This window comes from Akebia trifoliata, chromosome 16, assembly GCF_017979445.1.
Source record: "Akebia trifoliata isolate Shusen 1 chromosome 16, ASM1797944v1, whole genome shotgun sequence".
Taxonomy (NCBI): Eukaryota; Viridiplantae; Streptophyta; class Magnoliopsida; order Ranunculales; family Lardizabalaceae; genus Akebia; species Akebia trifoliata.
The window spans coordinates 1,183,421-1,202,574 of record NC_141390.1 but is presented as its reverse complement, the minus strand read 5'-3'; the positions used below and the strand labels follow the sequence as shown (position 1 = coordinate 1,202,574).

Sequence of the window (19,154 nt, the reverse complement as noted above, 5' to 3'; positions counted from 1 at the left end):
AGGTGGATCCACGAGATGAAAGCGGTCCCGTCGACCTATCATCAAGTTATTCGTTTCCCGGGTAAGGAAGGAATAATGGAAATTAGGGGTGACCAGGAGATGGCGCAAAGGTGTTTTCACCTGGCCTTGAAGCAAGACCAAGGCCCCGAGGCCGTCCCCTTGAAGAAGAGAAAGGTACCTCCAACTGTTAATGAAGCTTCGTAGTAATTACAGAAGCAGCCGCAGCAAGAGCAGCAGCGGGTAACAGTTGAGGAAGTCGAAGCCGTGGACCTCGACGGTGATGGAAGACAGCTGGTTAATATTGGTACCACGATGTTGTAGGAGCAGAAGGCAGCACTGCTCCAACTCCTGAAGGCAAACAAGGACGTGTTCGCGTGGTCGTTGGAAGACATGCCTGGAATAGACCCATCGGTGGCGTGTCACAGGTTAAATGTCGATAAAAGCTTCCGACCTGTTAGACAGAAGCCGAGGAGGCTGTCTCCGCGACTTAGGCAGGGGGTAAATGAGGAAATCGAAAAGCTTTTAAAGGCCGGGTTTATCAGGGAGGTAGAGTACCCAGAATGGATAGCGAACATAGTGGCAGTACCGAAGAAGGATGGAAGGGTGAGAGTGTGCATTGACTTCACGAACTTGAACAAGGCATGCCCGAAGGATAGCTTTCCGCTGCCAAGGATCGACAGGTTGGTCGATGCCACTGCTGGTTATAAGAGAATGTCATTTATGGACGGATACTCGGGGTATAACCAGATCCCCCTCGCAGTGGAGGACTAGGAACGAACATCATTCATCATCGAGCAAGGATTGTTTTGTTTTAAGGTTATGCCGTTCGGCTTGAGGAATGCCGGGGCAACTTACCAGAGACTCGTGACGAAAATGTTCGAAGGATTGATCGGGAAGATCGTGGAGGTATATATCGACGATTTATTGGTAAAAAGCAAGCAGGCAGGGGACCATCTGACAGACCTCAAGCAAACATTTGATCGGCTGAGGAGTTTCAAAATGAAGTTGAACTCGAAGAAGTGTGTCTTCGCCGTCTCCTCTGGGAAATTCCTCGGGCACATTATCACCAAGAGGGGCATTGAGGCAAACCCAGACCAGATCCGGGCGTTAGTAGAGATGCCGAGCCCCACTAACCAGAAGCAAGTGCAGAAGTTGGCAGGGAGAATAGCTGCGCTGAACAGGTTTATCTCCAGGGTATCCGATCGATGCCGTCCGCTCTTCACATTGTTGCAAAAGGAGAAGAATTTCGCCTGGGGTATGGAATGTGAGGCAGCGTTCAACGATCTGAAGAGGTATTTAGGGCAGCCACCGATCCTTAGCTCTCCGGAAGAGGGAGAGGAGTTGGGAATTTACCTGGCAACTAGTTCGTCATCAGTAAGCTCGGTTCTTTTTAAAGTCGATATGGGACGGGAATACCCCATCTACTATGTCAACAAAACGTTGGGCTTATCGGAGATGAAGTACACCAGGACGGAAAGGGTAGGGTTGTCACTCGTCTACTCAGCACACAAGCTCAGACCTTACTTCCTTTCGCATCGCATCCGAGTTGTGACGGACACCCCGTTGAAAGAAATGATGCACAGATCCGAAAAGTCGAGGAGGATGGCGAGGTGGGCTGTGATCCTCGGAGAATACGACTTGCAATTCGAGTCCCGATTGAGGATCCGAACTGGGAAGAGTTGGAGAACGAAGACGAAGGGGCGGAAGAAGTGGAGCTGTGGGACAAGCAGGCAGGATGGAGAATTTTCGTCGATGGGTCATCGAACTACTCAGGTTCGGGGGTTGGAAAAGATAATCAAACTCGGGTATGGGGCATCGAATAATGAGGCTGAGTACGAGGCAGTCATCCACGGGCTGAGAATGGCAAGCGAGTTGAAAATCGGTCGGGTAAAGCTTTGTACCGACTCCCAACTTATAGCGAATCAGTGCAACGGGAAATTTGAAGCAAAGGACGAACGCATGGCGAGATACCTAGTCTCAGTTAAACGGGAGATTAGGAAGTTCGATCAAGTGGAGATATGCCAGATACCTAGGGACGAGAACAGGCATGCAGATTCGCTGGCTTACATTGCCTCAATGTTGGGAGAAACAGAAGGACGGTCATTACCGGTGGAATACCTGTCTAAAGCGAGTATCGAACACGAGGAAAAGGAGTGCGCACAGGCTGGAAGAAACTCGGGATGGATAGAGGAGTTCATGCGATACCTTTACTCTAAGGTTCTGCCAGCGGATAAGGGGGAAGCTAGAAAATTACTTCGACAGGTCGGCAAGTACACTCTTGTTGGGGAAGAGTTGTATAGGATGTCCTTCGGAGGACCGCTTCTTAAGTGCCTTACTAAGGAAGAGTCCGAGCTCATAATGGCGGAAATCCACGAGGAAATCTGCGGCAATCATTCGGGAGGACGGTCGCTCGCCAATAAAGTTATCAGTCAGGGCTATTTTTGGCCTCGGATGCAGGAAGACTGTAAGAAGTATGTAAGGACCTGCGATCGATGCCAAAAACATGCCCCCATGCATCTACAGCCAGCCAGCGAACTCCATCCCATGAAATCACCCTGGCCATTCTCAATATGGGGTATGGACATCGTTGGACCTCTGCCTCGGGGAAAGGGGGGTAAGCTGTTCATACTAGTAGCTACAGATTATTTTACTAAATGGGTGGAAGCCGTTCACCTTACACGGATTCGGGAGGAAGAAGTTATCAAATTCACGTGGGAGCACATCATAACGCGATTCGGGATCCCTTATGCGTTGATCTCTGACAATGGAACTCAGTTCAAGGGCAACCGTGTGCAATCGTACTTCAAGGAATACGGAATCCGTTCTCTGCAATCGTCGCCAAGATATCCACAAGGAAATGGCCAAGCTGAAGCATCGAACAAGACAGTTCTCGCGAACTTGAAGAAGAAGCTGGCGGAACATAAGGGAAGATGGGTAGACGAGCTACACAGCGTCCTATGGGCGTACCGAACCACGGCAAGAAGGGCAACAGGTTTCACTCCGTTTGCATTAGCCTATGGTACGGAAGCTGTTATTCCGACCGAGATACAGGTTCCTACTACGAGGACGCAAGTGGCAGAGACGGAGCTCAATGATGAAATGATGGCTCGGAATTTGGATTGGTTGGATGAAACACGGGAAAGAGTCATAGAGAGATTGGCACGGTACGAGCAGGTGTTGAAGAGGTCTTATGACCGGAAGGTACGTCGTAGGGAACTCAGAGTCGGCGATATGGTGTTACGAAAGGTATTTTCTAATACCAAGGAAATTAATAGTGGGAAGCTCGGCTGTAACTGGGAAGGACCGTATATTGTGCGAAAAGTCGGGGAAAACGGCGCTTACTACTTAGAGACTTCGACCGGGGATGAAATTCAATCACCGTGGAATGTATTCAATTTAAAGAAATATTATCAATAAAGTCATCTTTGCTCCACAGCCCTGCTACCTAAGGGAAAGCCTTGGTCCCACCACGGGGACCAAGCCCAGCTCCACCACGGGGATCAAGCCCAACTGAGGAGTTGGTTTGGAGGGAAAGCCTTGGTCCCACCACGGGGACCAAGCCCAACTGAGGAGTTGGTTTGGAGGGAAAGCCTTGATCCCACCACGGGGACCAAGCCCAACTGAGGAGTTGGTTTGGAGGGAAAGCCTTGGTCCCACCACGGGGACCAAGCCCAACTGAGGAGTTGGTTTGAAGGAAAAGCTTTAGCCCCCACACGGGAGCCAAGATAAACTAAGGAGTCTAGTTCAGAGTCGGAGCCCCGGTTCTTTGCTAGCATCAAGTCCACGGTAAAAATTTATGATCAAGACAAGATGTCGGTTTTTGACAAATGACGAGCATAAGGACCTAGGTATAGTAAACTATTTCGTTTGTTTTTTAAGCAATATGCCTTAACATAAAAAGCAGAAAAGAGAAAGCAAGGAGGCACGAGAGTCGACGAAAAATGATATATTTATATATTTCCATTGGAATTACACATAAAATTACAAAATTGTTCTACAAAAAATGAGGAAAAAGAGAAAAGTTAGGCATCCGCGGCAGGTGTAACTTCGGCTTCATCGGGGGCTTGTTCCTCGGTCGGAGCAGCTGGATCTTGGGTAGGTAGCTCGGGGGCAACGACAGTTTCAACTTCAGGAATCACCTCTGGCTTCTTCGCAGTAGCCTCGGCTCTCCTTAGCTTCGCTTTCAGTTTGTTGTAAGCCGCCTCCCAAGCTTCCTCCGAGGAATCCAGCTGGCCTTGGAGGGAGTTAAGTTGGTCTTGAAGAGCTCTCTCTTGCTCTGCCTCCTTTGCCTTGACTAGCTCCTCCAGCGATGAAATTTTTCCCTCTGCCAGAGCCAGGCGGTCCTTATTCTGCTCCAGCTCGGATAGTGCGCTATCCAAGTTTTTTTGGAGTTTTTGGGAGCTGGCCGCAGCCATATCCCTCTCAGCTTGGAGCTGAGCTATGCGACCCTCCGCGGATTTGAGGTCTTGCGCGGAGGTGTCGCCAGCCTCAACGAGTTTGGCCATGGCATGTTGGACCTGGCAGGAAGGAAGAGGGAAGCGTTAGAAAGACACAAACGCAGCAAAATAGCATCAAGTCAAAAACGAAAAGAAAGACGCTTACCATAGCCAGAGCTCGGAATGCTTCATTCGAGAATTTTGCCGAATCACCGACAAAACTCCGGCGCACCTTCTCCACATCCCGCGGAAGCGCGGACGCGTCGAAGATCGCCCTAGCCACGGCTGGATCGGACAAGGCAGAATCCTTATCCGACACCGGCCTTCCCCTGACTGATGGTTGTACCAGCCAGGGGGGAGGAAGGGGCAGACTTCCCCTAAGTGCCGACCCAGCGGAGGATGTGTGGGAGTGCTCGGCTGGTTGGCTTGCTTCACCGGCAGCTGGAGGAGGGGGCAGCTGCGGCACTACCACCGGGGCTTTAGAAGGGTGAGGCCCCCTCCTCAGCCTCTTGAGCAGAGGTTGGTGGTCTTCTTCTTCTTCCTCTTCTTCTTGCTCGTTGCCGGAGCCCCCCACCATTAGTGCCCCTGTAGTTGGGGTGGGCGCGACTTCTGCGACCTCGTCCTCAGAGTCGGAGCCCAGAACTGGAGGAGGGCGCTTGGATTGAAGGGCCATGCTTGAAGGTCGGACGGCGGGGGGAAGGAAGGCTGCTGCGTGATTGAAGAGCTCGGGGTTCGACAAGAGGTATGTGATCACAATTGACTCTCCTGGAAACCTGTCCTTGCTCGAGTCTGCAAGAGACGGAAGTATAAGTAGTCAGTCACAAAAAAGAAGGAATTGAGAAAACGGAGAGAAGGATCTCTAAGTGAAGGCTCACCTTGGGGGTTGAAAGAGGAGCGAGCCAAAGGGGGAAGCTCGTCGCCTGGATTACTCTCCCACTGACCGGACAGTCGGATCGGGTACAAAAACCACTCCTTGTCCGAGTCAGGAAGCTCGACCAAAGACGGCTTCCCTCTCCTCTTGGACAAATAGAAGAAACCCGGCCTGTTCGGGCACTTCTTCAGGACGAATTGGGCCCTGATATCCCAGAGCCCAAGCTGGAGGCCGTCCTCCAACCTGCTGTTCATGTGCTCGAAAGCACTTATGAGTCGGAAGAAGTTTCCGCTCATCTGGCCAGGAGCCCTCCTATAAAAATTTAAAACCTCCCGAGTCAACCCGCTTAGGGGAACTCTGAGGCCTGCTCTAAGTTGCCCCCAGTGTACCACTGTGGTCCCAGGGGCACCTTCCCTGAGCAATGCGGTCTCGTCCACGTAGGACATAGCTACGCAGTCAGGGACTCCAAACGAGTCCCTAACCACCTCTAATGGATGGCGAGCGGGGGACTGAGATTTCCCCCTGGCCATCTGGAAGAAAAAAAAAAGGGGTGAGGTGAAGGAAGAGGAGAGGGGAGGGGGTCCTGGCCGCTGTACCTTTGTTTTTTCTCTGACTTCTTCCCTGCGAAAAAGCTGGATGCTTCTGGTCACCGATTGTGCAGCGGCGCGGTACAGGCCGAAGTAGGTGCACGAGAAAAGGTAAGGAGGACGCGCGAGAGGGCAAATAGGCAGCGTAACAGCAAGGAGAGCAAGAGTGAAAATGAAAAAAAGAGATGAGGGGGATATTTATAGGCAAGGAGGGCCTCGAGATGCGCGCTTAGAATCAACGGACAGGGTTTTCTCAGGTCAATAATGAGGCATTAAACGTTGAGAAACCCAATATGACCGTTCGCCCCTGTGCACGCGAATCGAGCCATTCCCAGGGCGCCACGTGTACTCCATGCAATAATTGCGCCGTTTAAACCAACAGACAGGAAGCACACTACGATAACAGCCCAACCGATCGCCGCCCTCGAAAAGTGAAAAGGCTAAGAAATGATTCGCCATAAAGATATCATTAATCTCAGCTGAAACCCAATGAGAGGCACCCACGTGTCAGTTTCCTAATTTATTATTAATATTCCCGAGTGCTCGATCATTCTGCCCAAGCCCTCGAGAGGGGGTATTGTGGGGGAAAATTATTGAGCACGGACATGTGGCTCGGATAAGGTCCAGGATTAATGATTTTAAGGTCGGACGAACCGCGGCTCTTGCTCGGTTTATTAACCCCGACGAATGCATGTATTCGCAGCTCGGAACTAAGCCATCAGCTGGTGAAGTGGTCCGGGCAACTGCCTTATAGGTCGGTAGGGCAGATCTGACAGGTGTGCCAACGATAGACAGTCAGTCCTGACAACCCACGTCCTGTCAGACCAACTCTGATTCTCTTAGAAGTGATAGGGCAGTTGCAACAACTCCTGCAGCTGACATGTCAGGGAGTAAGCTAACTACCCTAAGTCACCTCAAAGGGTGGTACGTGTAGCACAGAAAATAATCAAGTTGAACGCCTATATAAGGAAGAAAACTGTGAGTAAATGGGGTTCGAATTCTTCTTCTCTTAAAAAACTACACTGATCGATTTGTCTAACTTGATCGTCGGAGTGGGCTGATTTGCAGGTCCCCCCGAGCTGATAGAGAAGGAAAGTGTAGAGCAGTTTCGTGCATCTACAGCTTCCAAACAAATAGGGTTCTTCTTCTCTCACTAAATCTGTGGCTTCACCATTTCTTTGTTTACTAAAGCATTTTTTACTGCCTCTCATCACATTTGTTGCCAAAACAGTCACGCAAAAAGGCAATAGAATTACAATTATACTCTCTAATAACCAAACAATAACGCCAAAATTCATATTCACAATCAGCCTTAAGGCTTTTAACCTTGCTATAATAGGGATATAATTTCCATTCAGCCCTATTAGGTAATTTTTTTCTTTAATGTCAGTTTTGCTCGCCACAGTAAGCCATCTAAAGCCAATTACTATACAGCCTATCGTTATGGTAAGACCCTGAGTGACAACCACCATCCATATTGACCATTTATAATCCGAAACTCCATAACCAAACTCCATCGTATTGTTAAGAATGAGGGATCTAATTGCAGCTTGTGACAGAACCACCGTGCAAAGTATGGGAATCACGCCCATAGTCATAGCAGATGCAGCATAACTGAGAAACAATTGAGGGTTGTTTCCATAACTAGACACATAAAACAATTTCATTCGATTAATCATACATTCGTTCTCCAAACTTCGTGGGACACCCTTTTAAAGCTGTTCTTTAACATCATTTCTTCGAGTTGACGTAGTCATGTTATGTATCTGAGATTTGCTCTTCTAGTATTATGGTTCTTCCTACAATGCTACCCAAGTAGCTACAAGTTATGGTATTTTAATAAAGAGCTTGGCTCTCCCTAAGGGATTTGTATTATATTAAGAGGATGACTCCTTAGAGAGACCAAATTGTCTCATAGAGAATTTATATGTACTGGCTCCCTTAAGGAGGCCGAACCATTTAATGATAGCGAGTGGAGTGGTCGGCTCCTTAGAGATACCAAACCTCCTTTAGATTTTATAGGTTGTAGGGGTCGGACAATATAGAGGCCGAACCTCCTTTAGGCATGGTTAAAGGGTCGGATCCCTTTTGACCAAACTAATTGGGGTATGGGTCGGAACCTTGGTACTTGGTTAGTCGGGTTTGGATCCGAATGTCTTGATTTGGCAACTTTACTAATTCAAATGTTGGAGGCTCTTAAGATTGTCGTCCAAACACTCTCAAACTATCATTTGGAAGATCATGAGTTCATAATTTTATAGGAATTCTTTTACCTAATGTTTGTAAATTCATATGCACTACATATATGAATTTGATTTAATCACATATACTCTCAAACTACTTTTATTTGGCAGATAGCTTCATATTTGTTATTTTTTTAGGATGCCAAAAACATCTATCTTTTGACATTTCTTAGACAATCAATTGATTTTCCTCCTCAAAGTCCATGCCATTTGGTCTCTGCTATTTGAATCCAAACATTGAGCTTGACTCTTTTGATAATCCCTCATTCATGCCAAGAAGGGACATAAAAAATATTCAATTGTCAAGTCCAACTCTTTTTTCCATGAAAAGTATCGAAACTCAAAGATGTTTTTAACCCAAATGTATGTTGAACTCCTCGCTTGAGATCATAAGAGGCGAAGTGAACATTTTCAAGTGTTGAGGTCAATGCACTATTTTCAATCACAAATATTGATCTTGCTGTTTTTGATGCTATAAATAAAAATGATATATTTTTAAAAAAGACTTAAGTTCTATAGCAATAGATTCGGTCATTGTAGCCCAAACTACAGTGGCGGATGCAAAAATATGCCTTCAAATCTCTAGCAACCAAAAATTTTACAGTTCATTAAATCTCTAGCAATGGAATATATCATTGTGCAAAGGGTCCCGTTCGGCACCCAACCATTTACCCAATAATTTGCCCAACCATTTTTGTCTTACATGAGTTAGAAGTTTTGGAATGGGCTGATTTTTGGTGAGGATAATCTAGAAATTCCAAAACTTCTAACCCCATGTTTACAAGTTGAAAAATCATGGACCGTCCATTTTTTGTAAATCATTAGTGACGGCGTTATTTGTAAACATGTTTAGATTTATCTAAAGGGCTTATTTGTAATTTAAAAATGAATAAGAATGTGATATTAAAGATTACATGGATATTTTTGTACTTTCAAAGACTAACTGAAATAATCTAGGAACATGCGATTATAAATTTCTAGGTTTTTGACCCAAATACCCCAAATTATTTTTTAGTTTAAATGTTAGATTGCACTAATTTTAGAATCTGAATTTCTGCATCAAACTACTTTCTACTCCGCCTTCTCTCATTATAATAGGAAAAATTGTAAAGAAAATGTAAGACTAATGATAATCTGACACTCTTTTTTCAGATGCTCCCTAATCTGGTTGTTAAATAATCATAAATCTTTTTCTTGTGTATCTTGAAGCAAAAAAAAAAAAAAAAAACTACGATTGTGATGGGAGCATATAAAGAGCTTCAGATTATAGCGACGAAAATGGAAAGATGGGTCAATTCGTGGGATCCAAAATTTGATGTTGAACCACTTCGACTCCTCTTCTCTCATTATACTAGTAAAGATGATGAGGGAGGCATTTTTTAATAGGCTTATACATCCCAATATTATATTTATTAGGGATATTAAAGTCCAAAGTGAGGTACGGAGGTGGGTCCCATGTTCACGTTTGATTAAGTTTGATTGCGGCTTCTAACACGCCTATATCTTCTGCGCATTTTCTCACACGTCAAGTGCTTAGCATATTTCAAGGAGTCCATCACACATGACACGCCATGGGAGAAAATCTTCTATACGGAGAAAAAAAAAGACTTCCATACATTTTGAGGTCCTGTAAGTCTTTGCACACCGGTACTGTAGATACGGTTTATAAACATTATACAAATAATATAAAGAGAACTGGGAATTAGGAGTGTCAATGGATAGTCAAAAATTCAAATCTAATTCAAATTCGAAAAATCGGGTATCATCTGAAATTTTTGGATATTAGATTCGAATTTAGATAATTTTATATATTTGAATTCTTATCGGATACCGATTTGGATATTCAAATTTCGACAAAAAAAAGATGCAGACTCCTTGAGAAGCACATCCTATCTTTCATATTTTAAAATCAATAAAATATAATTCTTTTATAAATCCAAAGCATGTACATTTCTTGAACTTATAAGGTCGATTGAGTGTGCCACATGAGGTAGGCAGATTATCACCATTTTTGTTTTATTTAAAAAAAGAAACTTCATTACAAAATGTTGTATAGGCCCTGTTCAAGCGAACCGTATTTGTTGCCACGACCACCTTCATCGGAGATAAAGATACCGGAGATCACGTGGGTCACCACTCCGAGCCTCAAAAATATGTGAAAATTACATTTTTACCCCCTCTATATTTAAGTAGAAAAATGGTAAATCAAGCAAAATAAATTTAGTTTCTTACTAGTGAGTGACACTGTTTTGGGCAAATAATACACCTTTTCAAATGCGAAAATAGTTGACATAGACCTCCATAGTGTTCGAAGCATATCTTAAAAAAAATTGAACGACATTACTCGAAGTAGAACATTCCTTGCTCTTTGGTAAATGCTGACTTCTCTTGATTTTATAATACCAACGAGATCTAATTATATATCGAATGCTCATTCATTTACAACAACTTTATTTGGGATGGTATACTCAATGCAAACCCCTAACCTTTCACATCCTTCTTTGGTACCACAATAATGTTTGCTATCCCCTGGTAGATATCTTCCCCCGAATGAATCTGATTCTAAGCAAGCTTCTAATTTCAAGTTGTTCTCTAACAGCATCAAGGTAAATATCAGAAAAAAAATGAAGTCTAAAAGTAGAATCCCATAATGCAAGTAGCAAAAGCACCAGACAAGACAGGATTATGACATGTTCTACAATGACCGCAAAGATGACCCTAGTGGACATTTGGATAGCAACATTGACAACAACGGCTATTACATAGATGGTCAGGGAGGCCATGTTGGAAAGACGTTCATAGTGACTCTGGGATCCAACTGAAGGGAAGAAAAAACCCATGGAAATGCATATGAAGACAGTGCCAGTAAGTTTAGATAGTTGATCGTGAGCAGAAGGCATGGAAGTGGTGAGATCTACAGGGAGTTTTGTAGCTATTGCAAGTAGTGTGAGGGTAAGGGAATTAAGTGAGAAGAATCGACATGGTATCCATGGCTTCCTAGAACGCAGTCCATACAACAGATCAAAAATCATAAATAGAAAGCATACTGAGGTGGCCGCAGCTGTATATAAACCAATCAAAGGAATTGGAGAAGAATAATTGTTATCAACCGATGTTACATTCAAACCTGAATGATTCTCCATTTGTCTTTCTTTTGGTTGAACAAGCAAGTCGTCTTCTTCTTCTTCTTGGTTCCTTTCTTTTGGTTGAACAAGCAAGAAGCAAGTCGTCGTCTTCTTCTTTTGGTTGCCTTTATTTTTTGGATGTATTTTGGTCCATATGAATTGTATATTATATAAATTTCTATTTAATAAATGTCATTAACGCGTCCTATGAACCTTCCTGCTCATTCAACCAACCTAACATTACATTTATATTTGATTTAGAAGAAAAAAAAATTTAAGAGGGAGGAGGTTACTTTCCTACTTTTTCAGACATGCCACTGCGTTTCTGCCAATATTAGACATTAATCCTCATGTTTTCAAACGAATGCCATTCCCCTTGACCTTGATCTTATATCATGGAGAAAAGGAAGATGACGTAAATGACCTTGCTTCAAACTTAAGTCAAAACCTTCTTATTTTTTACCTAGAAAATATGCCATTTTCAAGCTTAACACCAAGAAGGTACATCATTTTTTAACTTATTCAACCTCTTCTTCAATCTATTATCTTTTAACGCATTGTAAAACATCGTTTATTTTTCTACGGAAATCTATTCTCCACCAAAAATCATATCTTGTTCTAGATGTTTGAAGGTTGAAGGAGATAGAATCTTCAATTTTCTTGTCTTCAATGTCTTGTAGAAATCCTTGATTTTTCTACCCAAAAGTCCATGGGGCTTCCACTTTACCAAAACTCAATCTTGTTGTCATGGTTCGAAGATTGAAGAAGATGGGTTCTTAAGCTTCAACCTAAAGCTGAAAAGAATGAAAAACTTCACCCTGAGGTTGAAGATTATTGGTTTGGGGGAGAAAATCAGCTAGAGATTTAAAATAATGGCATTGACGTGATTTATGGTAGTCTCTCGTAGAAGACATAAGTCAAAGGGGAGCATGTTATCAATTTCAAAATACAAGAGAGTATTTTTTAATATTGAGAAAAATATTAGAAAAGACCTTCAACATGGATAAAATCATAGATCTTAGGGGTAACTTAAGTAAGTTAGTTTGAGTCGCAATGCACTAAACTGATGCGTTCGATAACATCATGGATCTTTGATACGTGTTCCATGTTCTCTCCACTTCTCTCATTCCAAACATAGCGTTAGTGTACACTTTGTATTTATTCTTTAAGTTGGAAGCATGTTCATTTTTGAACCCTTTGGTAACTTACCCCATATACCCCAAAATATTTTTATTTTTATTTTTCTCGTGAAAGTGATTTAGTTTGACACTCTAGCATTTATGGTTGTAAAGTTGAAATCACCATTTATCAAATGGGATGCAACTATCTTCTTCGGCTACTTCACATTGGCAAAGACAAGATGCTGAGAAAGGTTGCAAAGGCTGACAATGGCCCAAACAACTATCGATAATCAAAAAAGAGTAACTCACTACTTAGGCATAAAGGACACAATTCTTTTTTTATCCAAACTACTATTCTGCAAACTTGTTCAATATATGCAATTTTCAAACAATATTCTTTCACTGGTTGATGTGATGAGGCTCCATACTGATACAAGGTACATTTCATTTTTTAGGAAAAAATTCTATGCATAAAAGAATTGATATAAAAAGAGAAGCCATCTCTTCACATAGCTCATTTGAGAAAATCAAAACCCTATCCCCTGCTACTACCTACAACACCCTTCCCTATATCCCCCTCCACAACTTTCCCAATAGAAGTGTTCAACTCCTCTATTAATGATTCTAACTGGAGGCAGTCACCAAAAAGTTCCCTCATTACCGAAATGCCCTAAGAACATGTCGTCAAAAGTGGCTAGGAAAATTGTCCATGGAAAGATACTCAAGATCTCATTCATGATCACAGCATGCACAAATCACAATAATATCTCCTTGAGGACAAGTAGGACTAGCATTATGAAGCACATAATCACAAGCATTGAAGCACACTTCACCATTCCTCCTTTCCTTTGCGTTCTCTCAACCTAAAAAAGTCCAACACACCCTGAATGACAATGACCCAAGCGGGAGCAATACATAATAAATGGATAGATGAATGAAACAAAAAGAGGACCTTCTGAATGTCATAGTCTATCTGATCAACAATGGTCCCTTGTTGGAAGAAACAAATTTAGTTAACCACCCTTGGAGGAAATCTATGGAGCTAGTGAAGCTAGGAATCTACTAACCTGATCTATTACAAACACACAGAGATCCTTCATGATTAGAGCAAGCTTGTTTATAGATTCCACCGCCTACAAAAACAAATGTACATCGTTGTAAAGAGTACAACGGCTTGTCTTGGATCTACATATGATCTGATTTTGTTACCATGGTATTGTAAGGTTACCAATTCATAACCTTATTTACAAGATTTGTTGAAAAGAGGAGTACATGATCTCAAATCGAAGAACAACATTAGGTAGCGAAATGTTTGCATTTACCTGACTGACACTACGTCATAATGCGCTAAAAACGACTGTCCATGACAGTCGTTTTTGAAAAAACCGACTGCCCCTACAGTCGGAATAGGGGTCGTTTTAAAAGGAGTGGTTTTTAAATTGCGACAGTCTAAAATAGTCAGAAAAAACGACTGTCCTCGACAGTCGGAAAAAACGACGGTCTTTGACAGTCGGTAAAAACGACAGTAACAGTCGGAAAAAACGACAGTCTTTGCCAGTCGGTAAAAACGACTGTCACAGACAGTCGTTTTTTCTTGATTTGTAATATAAATAAATTACATTTTTTCCTAAATTTATAAATGAAAAAAAATGGGTCATTTTTAATTATTTTTATGAAATACAAAATCTACCAAAATCCAAATCCAAATCTGCCACCCAAATCTACCAAAATCGAAATCCAAATCTGCCACCAAAATCCAAATGAAAAACTCAAAACATCAATGTCACTAATGGGTCCATAAGCATCAGTGGCCAATCCGGTAGCAATGATGCTCAACATTCCAAGAGCAGCTACGGCAATGCCGTACATAGCAGCCAAGCTGAAACTGACAAAAATCGGAATAATCACGGATTTGTATCCCAAAGCAAGACCAAAGATAACGTTGGTAGCAGCTCCAGTTCTGCATGAATCAGCAACATCTTGTACAGGGCTGTAAAATGAAAGACAGATTTTTGTTAAGATAAAAATTATTATGCGACAGAATTGAAGAGGAACGGAAGGTTTACTAAGATTAGTTACCTGTATGCATTGCTAGTGTAACACTCGGTTACAAATCCAATAACCAGTCCAGCCCATAGGCCAATGGCAACACAGAAGAACAGTTCCCTGCAATTGGAGTCTCTGTCAACATATTTTATTATTTTGAAACAACCAAAATATATGTAAAAAAAATTGCAAATATCTTGAAAAAGCATGAAGAACAGTTATGGAGCATACCAGTTCTTCACAACCTTCTGGACTCCAAAATTGAAGATTGTGAAGGATGGTGGGAGGGCAACCCAACTAACAAGAGCAATTCCAACAGTCATAAGAGCAGTGGAGATAATGAGTTGCTTCTTCAAGGCAGGCTCAATTTCCTTGACAGCCTTGATTTCAAAGAAATCAGTTGCAAATAGAGTGGTGATTAAGCAAACAAGGATGCCCATGGAGCTGATGAGCAAGGGATAACACATTGCAGTGAACTCAAGGTTGATCCCAAATGAGGAGATGGAGGCAACAACAAGAGCAGCACATGAGGACTCAGCATAAGAGCCAAAAAGATCAGATCCCATCCCAGCAATATCCCCAACATTATCACCAACATTGTCAGCGATCACCTTTAAGAAGAAAGCAAAGATATAATTAGGCCATAATAAACCCTGGACTTTAAAAAAACTAGAGATTCAAAATCCCAAAGGTGTTTGCAGCTCATGCCATGAGGATGGGCTTCCACAAAGCACTCTACACCTTATGTGTCTGTGTGTGAGGCTTTAACCAAGGGGGATGCGTAACACCTTCTATACCATTTCTAATGCCCCGTGTAAGTGGTGTGCACCATACGTTGATATATGTGTGTTTGTGTGGTGGGGATACAAAAATTGAAATAAATTAAACTTTTTTTAAACTACACAACCTACCACCAACAACATATGCATGTAAGCTGCATGCCTCTGATACAAAGCATTCATAATGCATAAAAGTGTGAACCATCCACATTTTTCAAAGACTACAACCTTGAGGCAAGCTTCTTTAAAACAGTAGCAGCATCATGCCCCTTTGCCAACGAAGTATAAAAACACCATCAAAGCCCATGAATTTAACAAGGCGTATAGGGATTTATTAACATGCCATTTTATTCATTTGGGGCAGATAAGATAGAATAAAACTGGCTGCCTCAGTGTTGTGTGCACTAGTTTAAGCTCCAAAACTCTATCTAGCCCATGTAAAGCAAACAATAATTAAAATTATGGTAGACTGTTAGTTTGGAACTGATACCACCAGTATGAATCTTAATTCAGGCAACAGAAATGATCGAATGAGAGTTGTGAATTGAGATTGCCCTTATATTGACGTAAGCTGATTTGATCCATATAAAGAGATCATCATCACCATTATTAAACCTTTATCGCCATATGTTTGGTCAAAACAAAGAGTAACTAGTAGTACCCTGCCTATCTTCTAATATATTGTTTTAAAGAACTGTTTTGGATAAACTGTTTGGGATCACCCACAATTTAATTCTTTCCCTTATCAGATGTAACTCACATATTTTTCTAAATATGGAAATTCTAACAGTACGCAAGACCTACCAATCATTCAATCCCTTCAATACATTTGTTAATTTGGACCAATATTCAAGGAGAGGGACATTCATCAAATAGAAAAAAAAAAAAAAAAAACTCCCAATCATTGTTTTATAATAAAAAATATCAATGAACATAGAAACAAAGAAAGAGTTAGAATGCTCACAGGACTGGATACATCATTGGGCAATCCATTTTTGGGAACACTGCAAATAGAAACACTACGACATAAACAACAGGTTAAAAGCATGTACTTGGATCAATTTTTTTATAAAGTTTTTGATGCTTTGAATTGAAAGATACTTAATCAATAAAGAACACCCTTCCCCCACACCCTGAGAAATTAAACTTTTTTGGAAGAAAAATGTGCTGAGTCGTTCTAACATAATTCTAAATGTCAGACTTACAAGTTTGGTTACCATTTGATCTTTCTATGATTAAAACAAGTAAACATTACTACAAACAAACTTCAATTCTCTCAGTAATTTGGAACCATATCCTGCAAAATGACTCTTAAGTCCCAAATCTTATTTCAAGTATTAATGTTATAATGGAGAATCTGACAGCTTACATTGGCAAATTCATGTGTGAGGAGGGAGTAGAAAGACATGACGAAGAACGTGTATGACAATTAACTCTTAGCATATTATCATAGAAACTGGCAGAAGGTTTGGGTGGTCCCTCCTCTCCTTTACCATCCCTTCTATTTAAAAAAAAAACAGTCCCCACGTGAGAGCACACCCTGCATCTCATCACCTGTCTAAACTCATTACGGGCCAACAAAGGTGAATTTACATAATCAAATAAAGCATTAGTAGTTCTTGCCATCATTCAGTAGGTCAGAAATTTAGGAAACCAAACACAACCTTTTGGGCTCTTTAAAGATTATGGGGTTAAATTCATTACCTAGTTCACATATTCAGTCTTTAACTGCTACATGTACAAACCAGCTGAAAACAGAAGATGATTGGAAGCCTCAAAGGGTTATCTGATTAGTCAACCTTTACACCGGTCTTGTCTGAATCCGACAAAAGATTGGAACATACAGGTCATCTGCTTAGGCTTCATGCGTATATGTGCATAGTAAAGAGATGAATCAAAAAAACAAATCCACTAACCTCAACACATTCTTAGTGCAAGTCCAATCCCCAACCATGCACCAAATCATTTACAAACTCATTATTAGACACAACTTGTCACTGGAAGGTTAAAATCTAAACACATTCAAAAAGGATCCTGAAATAAAGGAGCAGCATGAAGATGCCAGCTTGCTAAGTTGGTTTAATTCTTTGAGAGTCAATGCCACAAAACCAGCCTTCACTTACTAATTATTAACCAGTAACCCACTTGCTTATCTAAAAAATAAAAATAAATAAAGGAACAGCGTGTTCCATCAAAATGTAATGACACCTGAATCATATGCCACACGCAACGCCATGCTTCCCAACAAAATATAGGGGCCATAAGTTCCACAAAACTGAATCAACAAACAAAAGAATAACTGAGTCAGCATGGTTAACTTCCATTGCAGACATACTCAAGCATTGATTGTTGATTGAAAGAAAGATTAATGGCCATGTAATAAAAATGCAGCACAAGTGCCATTTGATTGGTTCATGTCTAACTCATGAATGTCACTTTGATTTTTACCAATACATAATAAAATTATAAACTTAACCTATTCAAAATTAAGTTATAAGTCAAAATAGTAAATCGATCAATTTTATTATTGGAATTTTGGTAAAATTCATCATGCTTGCAAGAGAACCAATAAGTTGATAATGGGTTTGCTCCCCCCTTTGAGATAAACTTTGTTGGCACATTCAACATAATCTCTGCCATCCTTGAAAGTCACAGTTAAGGGTGTAAATTGGATTGGGTTGGGTTGGGTTGGGTTGGGCTGGGCAGGGTATTGAGTATTCACGGCATGGACAGCTTAACCTTGAAGGATAAAATACTATAGATTTTCTTGCCCTTAGAACTCAACTCAGTAATTCAAATCCCAGCAGCTAAATGACTAACTACAAGGTGACTTGACTCTTGAGAATTGAGATAGACAGATGAGGGTAATTTGATTATGTAGAATAACAGGAAGAAAATAGAAGGATGGGAGGGTAACCTATCGTTTTCTGTGAATGGTGGGCACATCTGTGCCTTTTTCTTGATGTTGAAGAAACCATGTCCTACAAAGGATGAGCCATATTCTACTAAGCACGCCCCCTCCCCTCTATTTCTTTTTCCCTTTGAAACTTGTCCCATTTCAGACTCATATTACATAATATCTTAGCACTGCAACACTCACATGTTCTTATTGCAGACAAGATTTAAAACCATGGTCCAAACACCTCACGAAATAGTAAATGGGGTTACATTAATTATCAAGTTATCACATCCAAAACAGTGTGGTCTTCATGAAGTTACAGAATATTGGAATATTTTTTAGAAAATTCACCGACTCTAAAACTCGTTTCAAAATTCATCATGGAATGGGCAATTCACATTGTGTGAGTTTTTTATTCAACCTAGTCGAGTTGCACAAGAAAATAATTGAATGAGAAAAAAACTGATTTGCTAGAATCAACCAAGTGATGGTTGGTTTCAACTTATAAATCACAAACCTTTTCAGGACAAAGCCCAATCAACTTGAGATTTCCAAGCCGAGTCCTCGTTTTTTACATATGGAGTAACAGGACAACTATAGAGGGCTTAATGATCAACAGTTTAAAAATTCACTCACAAAATCTGAAAATAGTGTTCAAACTTGTCTGAATCACTGAATTAATGTTGTGGGTACTGACAGAAAAAGAAGTTCCAAGTTCAAGCATGCTTTGTACTGACCTAATATACAGAGTTCATCATATGCAGTCCACAGTAAGGGGTCTATGGACAAGGCCTGCTTAAAGTGATCAACTGCACTTTTCATTCTATCTGTGTACCTAAAAAGATAGTACCAGTAGATGAAAGCTGAAATCTTTAAAATATGATCAAAACAATATATAATTGCACCTATAGATGCAACCAGCACATATATAGAAAAAGCATTTAAATTGTGTGTTACTCAAGAACCAACATTCAGCCATACTTACAAAATATTGAATTAATTTTACTTCCAGTATGCTACCAATGTAATAAATTAAAACAAAGGAGG

The 19,154-nt window shown here is 41.3% G+C and overlaps 1 protein-coding gene across 1 annotated transcript; it reads right to left on the bottom strand.

Moving 5' to 3' along the window:
* Window positions 1-14,023: 14,023 nt before the first annotated feature.
* LOC147382167 (pyrophosphate-energized vacuolar membrane proton pump 1-like) lies at window positions 14,024-16,834 on the bottom strand. Its single transcript, XM_086428401.1, has 5 exons — window positions 16,578-16,834; window positions 16,173-16,212; window positions 14,661-15,040; window positions 14,463-14,549; window positions 14,024-14,373 (listed from the first exon to the last, which is right to left on the bottom strand). Exons 1-5 carry the CDS (start codon window positions 16,832-16,834, stop codon window positions 14,070-14,072), a joined length of 1,068 nt encoding a protein of 355 aa, XP_086284527.1. The 3' UTR covers window positions 14,024-14,069.
* Window positions 16,835-19,154: the final 2,320 nt, after the last annotated feature.

Excerpts from the sequence above, each read along its gene's own strand:
- LOC147382167 (XM_086428401.1), bottom strand. The coding sequence starts at position 16,834 with ATGGCAAGAACTACTAATGCTTTATTTGATTATGTAAATTCACCTTTG. Across the intron at positions 15,041-16,172 it reads CCAATGATGTATCCAGTCCT|GTGATCGCTGACAATGTTGG; the intron begins GTGAGCATTCTA and ends TTCTTCTTAAAG. Across the intron at positions 14,550-14,660 it reads CAGAAGGTTGTGAAGAACTG|GGAACTGTTCTTCTGTGTTG; the intron begins GTATGCTCCATA and ends CTCCAATTGCAG.